At 39.3% G+C, this 13,378-nt stretch overlaps 1 protein-coding gene and 1 long non-coding RNA gene across 35 annotated transcripts in view; one reads left to right on the top strand and one right to left on the bottom strand.

The window, feature by feature from the left end:
• Positions 1 to 129: 129 nt before the first annotated feature.
• Positions 130 to 13,187, bottom strand: PRXL2C (peroxiredoxin like 2C). Of its 34 annotated transcripts, XR_014939438.1 has the most exons (8): positions 13,105 to 13,187; positions 6,081 to 6,297; positions 3,973 to 5,330; positions 3,495 to 3,563; positions 2,288 to 2,341; positions 1,775 to 1,880; positions 1,169 to 1,360; positions 130 to 818 (listed from the first exon to the last, which is right to left on the bottom strand). XR_014939438.1 is itself a non-coding variant. In XM_085529052.1 (7 exons), the coding sequence occupies exons 2-7, from the start codon at positions 4,150 to 4,152 to the stop codon at positions 691 to 693; spliced, it is 669 nt and encodes a 222-aa protein (XP_085385178.1). In that variant the 5' UTR covers positions 4,153 to 6,297; positions 13,105 to 13,187; the 3' UTR covers positions 130 to 690. The 34 variants fall into 34 exon arrangements, 23 of the variants coding, with proteins under 23 accessions (XP_085385178.1, XP_015704807.1, XP_015704810.1 ...); XR_014939440.1 differs by lacking the exon at positions 1,169 to 1,360 and adding an exon at positions 1,419 to 1,545 and having other exon boundaries at positions 3,973 to 6,297; XR_014939441.1 differs by lacking the exon at positions 1,169 to 1,360 and adding an exon at positions 1,419 to 1,545 and having other exon boundaries at positions 130 to 637; positions 3,973 to 6,297.
• The window catches only part of LOC146753908 (uncharacterized), a 128,097-nt gene continuing 121,768 nt past the window's right edge, over positions 7,050 to 13,378 (top strand). The window contains exon 1 of the long non-coding RNA XR_014939449.1: positions 7,050 to 7,148. This is a non-coding gene — a long non-coding RNA (uncharacterized LOC146753908). The remainder of the gene's footprint in view (positions 7,149 to 13,378) is intronic.

Genomic DNA, 13,378 nt, shown 5'->3' with positions numbered 1-13,378 from the left:
GAAAACAAGTAACCAACCGTGGTCTATTCCAAAACCAACTACCCGATCGCAAATACATTTCAGAAAAACCCCTCCCTGTTTTAATAGATCCACCTTTTTGTATGACACAAAATAATTTCAAACAACAGCTGACAATTTTAAAATATTTTATTCAAAAATAGAAAATAAACATCTGCTCTTGCCAGATGCATGACAGCTTAGGTTCCATTGTTTAGAACTGTGATTTTTTGAAATTTATTTTTTTATACAAGATTGCCATACAATGCTGGAGGTTTTAAAGCCACTGAAAAGTTTTGGATTTAAATGCAGTTTGGTTTACTGAAAGGCAAGAAACCCAAGTTCTTCCTGAGCAAAAACATTTTAGCTCAGTGCATTCTGAACAAAGATTCTTAAAATGTGTTAGCAAGATTATTATATGAGAAAGCAGTAAGTTACAGAAATTTTTGCAGTAGGTCTTAGTTGCATTTTAGTTTTTATTATCTTATACACAATGGAAAACAGCGTTTTAGTGTCCATCTTCAGTGCCAGGTTCTTTATTCGGTTCTTTATTCTGTGTTCTGGTATTCCAGACATGGTTTCGTATGTCCTATAAAGATGAAGAGCACTGAAGCTGTTGGGAATTCACTGGAGTGTTGTTCTTGTAGAGAATTAAAAAAAAAAAAAAAGAAAAAAAGACAAATTGTCTCAGTGTCATATGTCAATAATCTGGGGTTTGTTTGTGAAGTTTACTGTTTTAACTCCTGCCATCTGCAAAACTGAATTAATGGGAACATGATCCATTCTGTTTCTATCATGATGCAAAAAATGAACTTCATTACCTGAAAGGGAATGAGAATAAACAAGCAATTAGTTAAATACGATTCCTATTAAGAGGTATAAGTGAAGCAAAGGAGCACTGTGACTTCCTACAAGATCTTATGTGTTTTGTAGACTGCACAGTAAATCCTATTTTAAATTATGACATGGATTTTTTAAAATTAAGTTGTAGAAACAAGGGGTATTAAAGCATCTAGCTGAATTAAATCTGCTGAAGAATAGCAAGTCCTAATGACGAGATGGCTTTGTCACATGGTAGTCCCCCTTAATGCTTTATTCCTCTATTACAAACACATTAAGTGCTTCAAATCAAATTGAAAGCAGAATATGAGTTAATACCACTGAAAAATACCTTCTAAACTTCAAGCCATCAGCAGCACTATTGATTTCTATAGAACAGAGATCAGCTTTGTGCTGTCCCTGCCAGAGGTAAGACTGCACAATGACAACTCCATGGGTTCATTCTGCTAGCAGAACTGCAGAAACAGCACAGGACTGTCCTTTTCCTTACAAGTCCACAGAGACAGCAGCAGAGATGGCAGCACTAAAACAAACAACATAAGGAGTAGCCTGTCACTTTCAGACAAAAAGAGTGAGATCACCTGGGCCTAAAATCAAAGTTCCTCCCTGTTGAGCAGGGTCTCCTTGGAAGTCAAAAGCTGGGCCAGTCATTGCTCTCCACATACTTCTAATACTGCCCAAGAGCATGCTTGACTTTACATGAGGGCTCTGCACTAAACAAAACAGCAAAAAAGTTGTCATGTAGACATACGGAAGTGCATAACAAGAATAACAAAATCAAATGGTTGCTGTGATCATTGAAGAAACCAGTGCTTTGACTAGGTACAACCTAGAGATGGTCTAATGGTTAGGCTCCCTGTTCCCACTGTGATCATGCCATTATTTTCTGAGCATTCTTGTTCTGTAAGTCATATCAGTATGAGAAAATCATTCTTACCTGATACGTCATTACCTTCACCTCTTCTCATGCCAAGCATTTTATAAATTTCTCTTTGTGGATCTACATACATTTCATGGGTATATCCAGTTAAACTGCAAAAAGGCTGCAAAATATGTACATAAAAGAAAGGGATATTATTAAGGTTAAGAAATAAATTTAGTTAATGAAAAAAAAAATACTGAAATGCACCCCAATTTTAAAACCTGTGACTTTGTCGTGCAAAATGAAAGTGAAGGCCAAAAATTCTAGCCCTGCAGCTTTTACTAAAACAAAGCTTCTGCTGAAATCACAAGATCTCCCCTTAACAAGTCTCAGTGGATTTTAATCTGTAAGCTTTAGGTTTTTTTGCTTTATTCAAGCATTACTATTAGAAGTGCTTCATCAAAAAGAATACTGGCCTGGTTTTCTATGGCTGTTAATGACTGTCTTTCCACTCTGATGAAAATCTCTCAATGCAGCTCATTAAGACACTATAGAGCATACAATTTATTTAATGACTACCTTATTTACCTTGATGTGATGATATGATGACTGTCCAATAACTATAAGCCTCACATTTGCTTCCTAGAACAAATCACAGGTACTGAAATTGAAAAAGAGAAACTGCATTTCTGCATGGCTTCAAAACATTAAGCAGTCTGACATTCTGAGATAATGCTAATGGTGTACTGCATTAAAATTATTCAAAATTAATGTCACTGATATACTTGGAGCAAAAATGCTTTTATCTGTCACCTACAGTTAGTAGCTACATTAATTTATGACACAATAAATTACTTTTAAAAGGTAACTTAAGTTACAGGTATGTGAACTATACATTTTCTGTAGCATCAGTAGCATCATCTTTCCTACTGAATGCAACCTGTTTATAGTTTTGGAAATGTAAAAATTCACGGCAGTTGCACCTGCATGTATGGATGCAGAATGCAAATACTGGCACACAAACAAGTTTATCTGTGATTTCCATATACTGATGGCCCTTAGAACATATAACTTTAATCAGTGTGTAGTGCTGTCTTTTGCAATTGCACCATTAGGCCTGAATATAAAACATAGACCTTGTTTGTTTAGATGCAAGTAACACAGTTAATGAATTATCAGGGTGTGGGTTTTTGTTTTTTGTTTGTTTGTTTTCAGTTTTTTTGTTTTGTTTTTGTTTTAACATTAGTGCATAACATCTGCCTATCCCAAACAGAATCATTTGTCTTGTTAGGAAAATAAGCCATCCTAAAAATAAAATAGTCATACTAAAAAAAAACATGGAAGGATTTGACTCTCTGTATGTATGAAGCAGCCAAATTAAGAAAACATCATTCTGAGTAACATTACTTGAGCAGTTTAGAAAAAATAACCCAGTCAACAGAGACTATTTTTAATTCAGAGCACTATTCTGATTTAGTCCCATGCACACCCAGCAGCTAGCTGCACCAGCATGGTGGAAGTGTAGTAGTCTGAGCAGACAGCTGCCCAGGGCATCACTAAAACCAAGAGAAACTCCGGACAAATGCTGTCTTAACAGTTGGAATACAGTAGAAAAAATGCCATCAAGCTAATAGTGCCAGAAGAAATCATGCTGCTACAGAGTACACCAGGCAAAAACTCCATGTGTCTCCTTCACAGATGCATTGTGGCAACTGTAGCAAACAAGCGAGCATTAACTTTGTTCTGATTCCTGGAAGCTCTGACTGTAAAGCACATACAGGGGCGTGGCACCTACTTGTAAATAACTCCTAGGAACTTTTGCCAGATCTTCTACATACTCCTTACAGGTGTAACACAAGAAATTCTGTGACAGACGGACATGTAAGAAACACACATTATTGCACAGCAGTGAGGAAACAGATTCTGACTTCAGACAAACAAGTTTGGAGGTGACCAGGAACTGGGCATAAGAAAGACTGAAGTCCTCTGCAGTCACAAAATTTGGGTTAGGAACCCGGTTTAATTAACCTGAGCCTGAACACAGACTCCGGGCTGGAGGCCTTGCTAGCCATCTATCTACAGAGGTGCCTAGTCAGCTGGGACACGGGGCAGCAGTATGCTTGATTCCCCAAACACGCAGCTGCTATGTATTTGCCTCTGCTCACCCAGCCACAGACCTCCCGCTCCCACCTTTACAGCTCGAACTCCCCAAGTACAAGCGGGACTCTGCTCAGTCTCTGGCAGCCCGTCCAGCCCGCTGCCGCCCTCCTCACCCGCACGAACACCACGACGGCCTTCTGCCGCCTGTACAAGGCCCCGAAGGGAATCCTCCTCCCATCCGCGTCCACCACCAAGCAGTGGGCGGCTTCCCGCAGCTCCACGGGCTCCAAGCGCGGCGCAGCGGACACAGGTCGGACCTGCTGCACGACGGGGCACAGGGGCGGTCGAGACATGGCCGCGGCTCCGGCGTTCCACCCGGCCTTTCCGAGGGAGGGTAAAGGCGGAGCCGGTCGATTAAGCGCGAAGGCTGCGAGGAGGCGCCGAGGGAGGTTGGGAGGGTTGCGTCCTGTCCCGGCTGTTGGAGTCCGCCGCTAGTAGCGGCTTGCGGTATCCTGCGGGGGGGGGTTGTAGGCCAGCGACGACCTCTGAAGGAGCAGGAAGGTCGATGCTCTGCCAAAAGCGCTGCCTATCAGCTGGAATGCAGTTACTTGCCGCCTTGCCAAACGGAAGCTCCCAGACATGATGTGTGAGCAGAAGCAGCGGTATCATCACCCAGCCCTGGTCAGGGCTGCCTTTTCAGAGTGCCACAATTGAGCCAGAAACTGCCGTTTTCTATGAAGTGCTGAGCTGCTGCACCAGAAAAAGAATAACCTGTTCCCTCTCAGGAGTGAAATAGCTGCACAGGACTTGGGCAGGTGACAAGCAGTGGATGCTAAGCAGTGCAGAAGTGTGTGAGTGTAGGGTGTGCACACAGCAATAGAAGAGCTCAGTAGATCCCCTGAAAATAGGAGCACCAGACGTGAGCAGAATTTTAGTCTGCTGTTAGCTGACAGTTTACGAGGACAGCACCTTCCTTCTCATAGGGGGCTTGTGAAACAGAGGTATCAGAAGGAATACAGCTGGGAATGAAGTTACTTCTAGAGACTCTCCTGGCAAACTCTTTCTGAAATTTGGGTTAAGCCTGTCGGTTTCATGCTACTGTGAGAGCCTGCATTTTCTATGCAGATTAATCCCCTCACTCAGTACTTCGATTTTTGACTATACAAATCTATTGTTTTATCAATAGAGCAATTTTTTTGTTGGTTTGTTTTTAAACCATTCCTTTCCACCCTCAACGTGGTTTATCCCCAGCTGGGATATTCCCTAACTAATATCCTAAAATTTATTAAATAGATTTCAGGGCACACCAAGTACTGTATGACATGTTAACAATAAAGGCAAGTCAGCTCTACACAGTAAACAGCAGCTTGATGGAAAGTGATCCCTGGCTGATCTTGAATCAGATTTCCAGCACATACCTGTGGGTAAAACTGGTATAGCCCTCTTGTTTCAGCAGTAGAAGTTTATTTCATTATATGAATCTGTCTTGTGGCTTTGTCAGGTTAAATGTGGTCATCACCATAATGCTTTGCTGAGAGAGTAAATCAGTGTTCAAATGTTAGTAAAGAAGTTCTAGATTTGCTTATATCTGTTTGCTTGAAAGGCTAAATTTGTAGTCCAGTATGACTCCACAGTGACCTCACACTTATAAAGAATTTCTGAAAATTGTGAGACTTGCTTCCTGTTAGATAAGAGTTTGGGCAGTATTAATTCCCTGTTGCAACTATCAGACTTCTTTATATGTGTAACAGTTATATATAGTTTCTATGGTCAGCTGGGTCCCTTCAACTGGCAGCCCAGGAGCAAAATTTGGTTTCTGCAACACAGAGAGAATGGCCTGCCTACCCTTAACTACCACAAGTAGTAGATATGCTTTGCTCTCTGTGACACTGAAGTGGGCATACTGGTCACATAACCTATCCATGCTATGGCTGCAGCAAAGCCTCTGGGTAGTGCAGGGCACAAGGGCATAGCAGAGCTGGGAGAAGGCCGCTATCTTTGCAGCTGGAAATTAGAGCTACAGCTGAGCTGTGGTGCTCCTGCAGTGGGTGTGCAGCCAGCTGCTCGTTAGGATGCAGGTATGGTTGGGTCTGCTGATGAGGTATTGGACAGAGGGTTGTCATGAATTTGCAGGTCACTGTCCCAGCTCAGTCTATCCTCTTGTGCCTAGACTACAGAGAAATCATTCTTTCCTGATTGGAAGTGGAGTTTCCGAGGAGCCCACCGCATCTGTTAGAGCTGTTTTACACATTCCTGTATAAAAGTCTGCCTGCACGCTTACCTCTTTTATGCTGTTTAGAATGCCTTAGCTGAGAAAGCATGTCACTAACAGCTGGTGTCAACAGTGTATGCTGTGGTAAGTAGCATCTTGCTCCCAAGGGTATCTTCCAAAACGTTCTCTGAAGCTCCTCAAACAGTGTGGTCCTCATTTTTGATAGTGTTCTGTGGAACTGTAAGTAGCACAAAATGCTCCTTAGAATGGAGCACTGCCGTGTTCCCTGAAATAGGAGGCACTCAAAATTAGTAGTTACTTTTGAAAGTGGAAATTTAAAGTCATTCATTTAGGTACACTGAACAGAATGAATTTACAAATTCCACATATGTAGATGGAAATTAAAACTCCACACCTGCTGACTTCATAAATTCTAGGTAATGCAAACTTTCTACCGGTATCAAAATTGTAAAGTCCATTCATATAAGAAAATGAGTTGTGTTTGGGGAGACCATCCCACCTCTCTTTTTTTAATTTTTTTTTTTTCCTGCTTGTTTCTTTACATTTCTTAAATACAGAGATACTCGTAACATAAACAACATAGTCATCAGAGCATCATCTTTGTTTTATTGGCTTAAGGAGAATTAATTAGTATATTGTCATATTAATCATGATGTTGCATTCAGGATGCAGGTTACTTTCTTCACAGCAGTGCAATTTACTGTTGCAAAGAGAAACTTAGTCAAATATTTAAAAGACTAAGAGCTGGTTTATTTTTTGTTGTATAGGAAATTTGAATTCCTACCATTTCAAGGGGAAGAAAACACTCACAGATAGGAAATAATTTCCTCTGTATAGGCTAATGAAACAAAATGCCAGCTGTAACTATGCAACCTGAAGCCTTTTATTTAGAATAACTGTACGGGAAATGGGTAATCACAGCCTGAACCTCTGATTAATCAGCTGTGGGAACGCGTGTGAGTACTTTAGCTGTGCTCCCAGAAGGGGTGGAGCTAGTCTCCACCTCCTCTAGACCTCATTTAAGGGCTGACCACCACTAAGACAGCATCTCTTGGAGACTGCTCCTCAGTGGAGATTGCCTCAGCAGTTCCCAGCAGACTGAAGGCTTCCATATGGGTGAGTTTTTCCTGTAAATGACCTTTTGGGTATTTACTACCATCTTTTCATTATTGTCACCGTACAGTAACAAAATAAAATACCTGCCAACAGTGATGTGTCTTATATAAGTAGTATGCCACAATGTTTAGAGTAAGTAGACTGTACTTGTAAAACACCATATTATCTATTTTTTGCAAAATGCACCAATTTTTTTAGTATTATAATATTTCTTTTGTTTATGTTTATCTAAGTATCATTTAGCTAGAGGTACTGTGGTTATTAATTATCAGCTGAAATAAATGAATGTTTAAAATTCTAGAGTAAAAGTGTTAAGTGTTAAATAAGAATGAGTTGTTTTTAAACTGTTGTAATTAAAAAGCAATAAAATGTATATTGCCCTGTAGATAAGAGGCATTTTCCCTTGTGGCTGCTTTTCACTGTTTTGATAGTGTAATGAGTCTAGGTTATACTAGACTTCATGTCATGGGGTTGTGGGACTGTTTATTTCAATCAGTCAGGAAAATAATTTGCAGTTTTGAAGTTGCATTTCAAGTATTAACTTCATCTTTTTTTTTTTTTTTTTCCTACCTGGAGAGTATTAGTGTATTCAGTATCTTATCCTGTCATTTCTCTTTTTTTCTTCCCCTCATTTCCCTCCTCCCCACCCCTCCCCCTTATTGTTTATTATTCATACTACTTTTTTTTTGGTCTTTTTTCGCACACTATGGGAGGTCATATTACAGTTTCAGAACTTGCCAAAGTTTTGCACTTTGATTTTTCACTCCATTTTGAAGTTGTTCAGAAATATTTACAAGACTAAGCATTTCTTAAGTATGCTTTAAGTGTCAGTGTGTATTGCATACTGATTAGCTGCTGCCTCATACAAAAAATAATTTAAACACTCTTAAAAATCTACTGTAGTAGCTTAGCGATAATGTGTACCTATGGAGAGAAAAACTTTCTTCTGTTAAACTGGGTAGATTTAGTTTGGCAGCACTAACCCTACAGGGAGCACGGCAACAGGTAACCTTACTACAAAATGAAGTATAACAATTTTAAGTGAAATGCATGATACTTTGGTTAATACAGCTTCAAGGCATAAAAAGCCTTTGATCCATTTATTCAGTGCTTTTCATATTTGATCTTTTCCTGTTTTGCATCTATCTACTTTGTGTGTTGTAGATGAAAACCAGAGATGACCAGCTGCATGTCAAGAGTGTAAATTATATTACAGAAAAGCTGTTTTATGGCTCAGTGCCACGAGTTTATATTTTTCTTTAAAGTACTGAGAGGAAGCAAGTGTCTCACCTGAAGAACTCATTACATAGGTTAATCACAGGCAAAAAAAACAAGTAAAAGATATGCTACAATCAAAGCTAGCCAAATAAGCTTGCCTTATATCTTGTTAGACAAAAAGTTTCTTAGAAAATTGTAGTCTAAATTAGATCAGAGGATTGTGGGGCAAAGAATGAAAAGTGGATCACATGGGGTATTCACACCAGATTAACCTTTGTTATTTGAGACCTACACTTGTCTTGAAAGGTGAACAATAACTTTCCTATATAGGGGTTTGTTTGTTTTTAAATCCAAAACATATTTGAATTCAGCAGAGAAATCTAATTTTTATTATTATTATTTTTACCCTTGCCTCTCCTCCTCTCCCTTCCCTTTTTCGGCTGCAGTCTTCTGCTCTTTTTGATTATGTAAAGTAATTGTACCACAAGAAGACTATATTTCTCATGTCCTATTTTTGTTTTCTGTGTTCGTGGAGGGAGAGCTGGGAGTCCACTTGAGCACTATATTCAGTTCACCTGACTGTTACATATGATATCTTTGATATTTAGCTACAGTGAGGAATTCTGTTATTAGGAAACTGACTAGTATTAAGTATTTGTTGAAGGCTAATACCTTAGTCTAATTTTAGCAGACTTGAACAGATCTCATTCATTTTTTGGTACATCATCATGAGTAACAACTTCTGATATCTCTTCTCTGTTTCAGGGATTACTTAAGAACTCAGTCTATTCTCCTATAGCACCTGGTTTTTAGCCACTTATTTTTATTTTGCTAACATTTGAGCTTGATTGACTGCCTGTGTCCTGCAGGCTACAGGATTTCCATGGCCTACGCTTACCCTCCTTCCTTTCAAAATGACTAAAACTTGTTGCTTGTCTCTGGTTATCATGTGCCTGACTGGGATGATTCACCTACCAGACCTGGAGAAAGTAAGGAAGTTTTGTTTAGAAAGGCCTTCCTAAAGAAATGATTTAAACAAGGGAAAGCAGTTCAGGATAAACTGTTGAATGGTCATCACGTGCATCCTCTGTAAAGAATTCTAAAAATCACAGCTTTTCAGCTGGATCTCTTCAAAGGGCCTTTAAAAATGTCTCTAATAGAAATCTTTTGTTTGGCGAAGCTCCCACCATAGGCAGGACAATGCATGCTGAAGCTGGGACTGAGGTCCAGCCCTGAGCCTCCAGGGCCAGGCTTTTAAGCTGGTGTCAGTGAGAACCCTGTGCCGGGTGCCCCAGGGACTGATTCTTGGTTGAGAAATCTGGTCCCTCTTGTGTGGGACTGTGTTTAAACAAGAAAATGTTTTTCTTCTGCTGTTTGTGTCATAATTACTTGCTTCAACAAAGTATCTGCTTAATTTGCTTGAGAATATTTTTACTTCTTCATAAGGCTGTCTATTTCTTTATTTTTCATTTGCATTTGTGATTCTCTTCTCTCTATATTTGCATTTCTATTGTTGTTTGTGTATGCACAAAAAAGTACAAAATAGCACAGAAGTAGAAATGAAGAACAGAATGAAAGGAAGGAATGCAAGTATGTTCAATTTGCTTTAGTTATGGAGAACCATGAATAAAAACACAAGATATTAGCTCTAACGAAAATGTCTGCAAGTTGCAAGTGATATACTGCTCTTTTCTTTTTCCTTTTTTTTTTTTTTTTATTTTGCAAATTGCTGAGAGGTCAGTTAAATTGATGTACTATTGTGTAACACCCTTCTGTCTGCAACCAAAGATTTCCCATAGAAGAGTTGAAGAATAAAATACCAACATGAATAATTAAAAAAGAGAAAAGAGAATGGTAAAATACTGAAAAGTGACTGATTACATTATATTTTCCATTAGTTCTTGCCCTTAATACCCAATTAACTTTTTTCCTATTTCTGTATTGTTCTTCTATAAAATATCTAAAACAATCTGCACTTAGTTTATAATGCATCATCAATTTGTAAAAAGCAGCTTTTGCCCTTTCTGTGTGGCAGTGCATTATTCTCATATCAGATGAATTTCTCAGATTGAAATGACTTGCTTACTTGGTACAGGAAAGGGTGATCAACAGTCATTGCTTTAAAAAGTCTCATTAGGTACTCAGACATCCACGATGTGGCTGTGCCATGGTCTAATAGGTTCTGACACATAGCTCTAATGACTTCGTTTTGATCATACAGATAAATTAGCTGGGGATCATAACAATCAGTCAGTAAAACTTAATTATTTTTATGTTGTTACTCCTAACTTTATACAGGAAAATTCTTTAAAAAAACAATAGTCATTTCCTGCCAGTATCCAGATCAGAGATGAAATCTGGTTAACAGACCAGATGGGATTATTCACACTTGAATGTTAGTTTTGATTGAAGTAGACATAAGTTCTATTTCTGTGGGTATTGTCAAGTAACTCCACTTACAGATTTGCTTATTTGAATTCTTCTTATCTGAAATAACTTCCAAATTGTGAGGCTAAATCAGAATAAGGGATAATAGCCGAGTAAAAGGTGTGTAAAATGTGAAATTGTTCTGAATATTTACACTTGGTGTTGTAGGACAAGCTGTGGGGGTTCTGGTGTTGTGCTAGTTTGTCTTAATACAGGAATTTCATACAATAAAAAAAATATTTTCACTGTTCTCTGATGTCATTAAACAAAATATTTATTAATATTTTTAAGTTTATAATTGAGCTAAATGTACTACTTAATTTGAATAACGTTGATGGTAATTTTCTGGAGTAAGTTATTTACTGTCCAGTTATAGAAAGAAATGGCATGAAAAGCACCATGAAAAAGAAAATGTCAGCAGTTGGATTGTTGTGCCAAAAAATTTACTCTTGCACCCTCAGTATGTTTGCAGACACCAAGTTGGGAGGGAGTATTATTCTGTGGGAGGGTAGAAATGCACTACAGTCTACCTGGATAGACTGGATGGATCGGTTGAGGCAAACTGTGTGAGTTTCAATAGGGCTAAGTGTCCAGTTTTGTATTTTGGTCATAACAAGCCCAGGCAACCCTACAGGCTTGGGAAGAAGTGAGTGAAAAGCTGCCTGACAGAAAGGGACGACAGTATACCGATGGACAGTTGACAGAATACGAGCCAGCAGTGTGCCCAGGTAGCCAAAAAGGCCAATGGCATCCTGGCTTGTATGGTGTGGTGAGCAGGACTAGGGAAGTCATCCTGCCCTGTAGCTGGCACTGGTGAGACCTCACCTCAAGTACTGTGCTCAGTTTTGGGCACCACCATGTAGAAAGGACATTGAGATGCTGGAGCAGGTCCAAACAAGGTGACAAGGCTGGTGAAGGGCTTGGAGAATATGCCCTTTGAGGAGTGACTTAAAGGAGCTGGGGCTGTTTAGTCTAGGGAAGAAGAGGATGAGGGAAGACCTTATTGCTCTTTTCAAATACCTGAAAGGTGATTGCAGTGGGAGCATGACTAGTCTCTTCTCACTGGTTACAGGCGACAGAATAAGGGGAAATGGCCTCGAGCTGCAGCTGAGTTGGATATCAGGAAAAAGTTCTTCATAGAAAGGGTAGTTGAGTACTGGAATAGGCTCCCCAGGGAGGTGGTTGAGTCAGCATCCCTGAATGTGTTTAAAAATCATCTGGATGTGGTGCTCAGGGACATGATTTAGTGGTGTGTTGTTAGAGTTAGGGTAGAATGGTTGAGATTGTACTCTTTAATGTCTTTTCCAACCTGAGAAATTCTATGATTTTCATTGCTTATGCTAAAATTGCACTGAGATGCTTCTGAAAGATGAAGAGAATGGGCAAGTACCATATAATGGGTGACAAGTATCAGCTTTAAGTCCTAAGCTTTTACTAGAAAGTTATTAGCTTTTTTTCTTTATGAAGGAAAGCTTGAAAATTAAATCCAGGTTCCTACAAATTCAAGTTCAGCTTAAAAAGAATCCCAGATATGCTACTCTTGAAAAGAATGTTGTTCAAGAGCTATCTTTATTTGGAGCTGCCAGTATTGAAGTTACTGCTGGTCACCTCTTCCTTGTGATTTCTGCAAATGCTGCAATGCTTGTCATGCCTCCCTTTGGATTAACCAAGGACTTGAATGGGGGAATGTGGTTTTTCTAACTGTTTTTTTCCACTCTGAAATGAAATAAAAGGCTCAAAAGCAGCTTTCATTTTTAAGATATTGCATGACCTTACAATTTATACTCCAAATACTCATCAGCCTGTGGGCTTCTTACAGTGTGCACAAATAATACATGACAACTCTAAACAAGAGGAAAGGAATGCATAGTACTTAAACAAAAATGCAGTGAAATTCTGGATAGAATGCAAATACAAAAATGTAGTTCAGTTGAAAGCTCATAGACAACCCTGTTGACACTGTAATGGAGGCCCTGAGGTCTGCAAATACTTCAGATACAAGGTTCATGCCACATACTAAAGATTGTTCTGCCTGCAGTTCAGCTCACTCGGACACTGTGCTGTCTGGCACACTGTAATACAAATACGAGGGTATGAACACTAGCTATAGAGTCACTGGTACTAATACCTGCTATTTACCTTGAAGGTGCTATTTGGCAGCTATGTGCTGCCTTAAAAAGAGTAAACTATTCAGCATATATTCTATATAAGTTAATAGTCTTTCAGTGTTGGTTGTCTTTTAGAGCTACAGAGAAAACAATTACTAAAATACTAGGGCAGAGACTGAGACATGTCTGGCTGAAGTACTTACTCAGGGTTGAAGCTCAGCTTCAAGTTCCAGGTGTTCTGCTGATCTAGGATAAACAACCTTCCCAGAACGGTATGTTTCTTTTCAAAGATCTAAGACTGCCAAGGACAGCCTTGAAATGAGGGCCCAAGTCCAAAGCAGTGACCAATCAGAATAGACTAAGTGTCCTTATGCCCAAGCGTGGATAAAGCAAGGACTGGGGTATCTCCCCAAACAGCCAGCAAAAATCATAAAAGATACCCGTGCAAGCGCGGAAAATTATGTAACCTTGTATTTA

Source organism: Coturnix japonica, chromosome Z (assembly GCF_054131305.1).
Source record: "Coturnix japonica strain WE chromosome Z, WE-NBRP24, whole genome shotgun sequence".
Classification (NCBI taxonomy): Eukaryota; Metazoa; Chordata; class Aves; order Galliformes; family Phasianidae; genus Coturnix; species Coturnix japonica.
The sequence above is the reverse complement of the archived record's forward strand: the minus strand, read 5'-3'. Positions and strand labels throughout refer to the sequence as shown.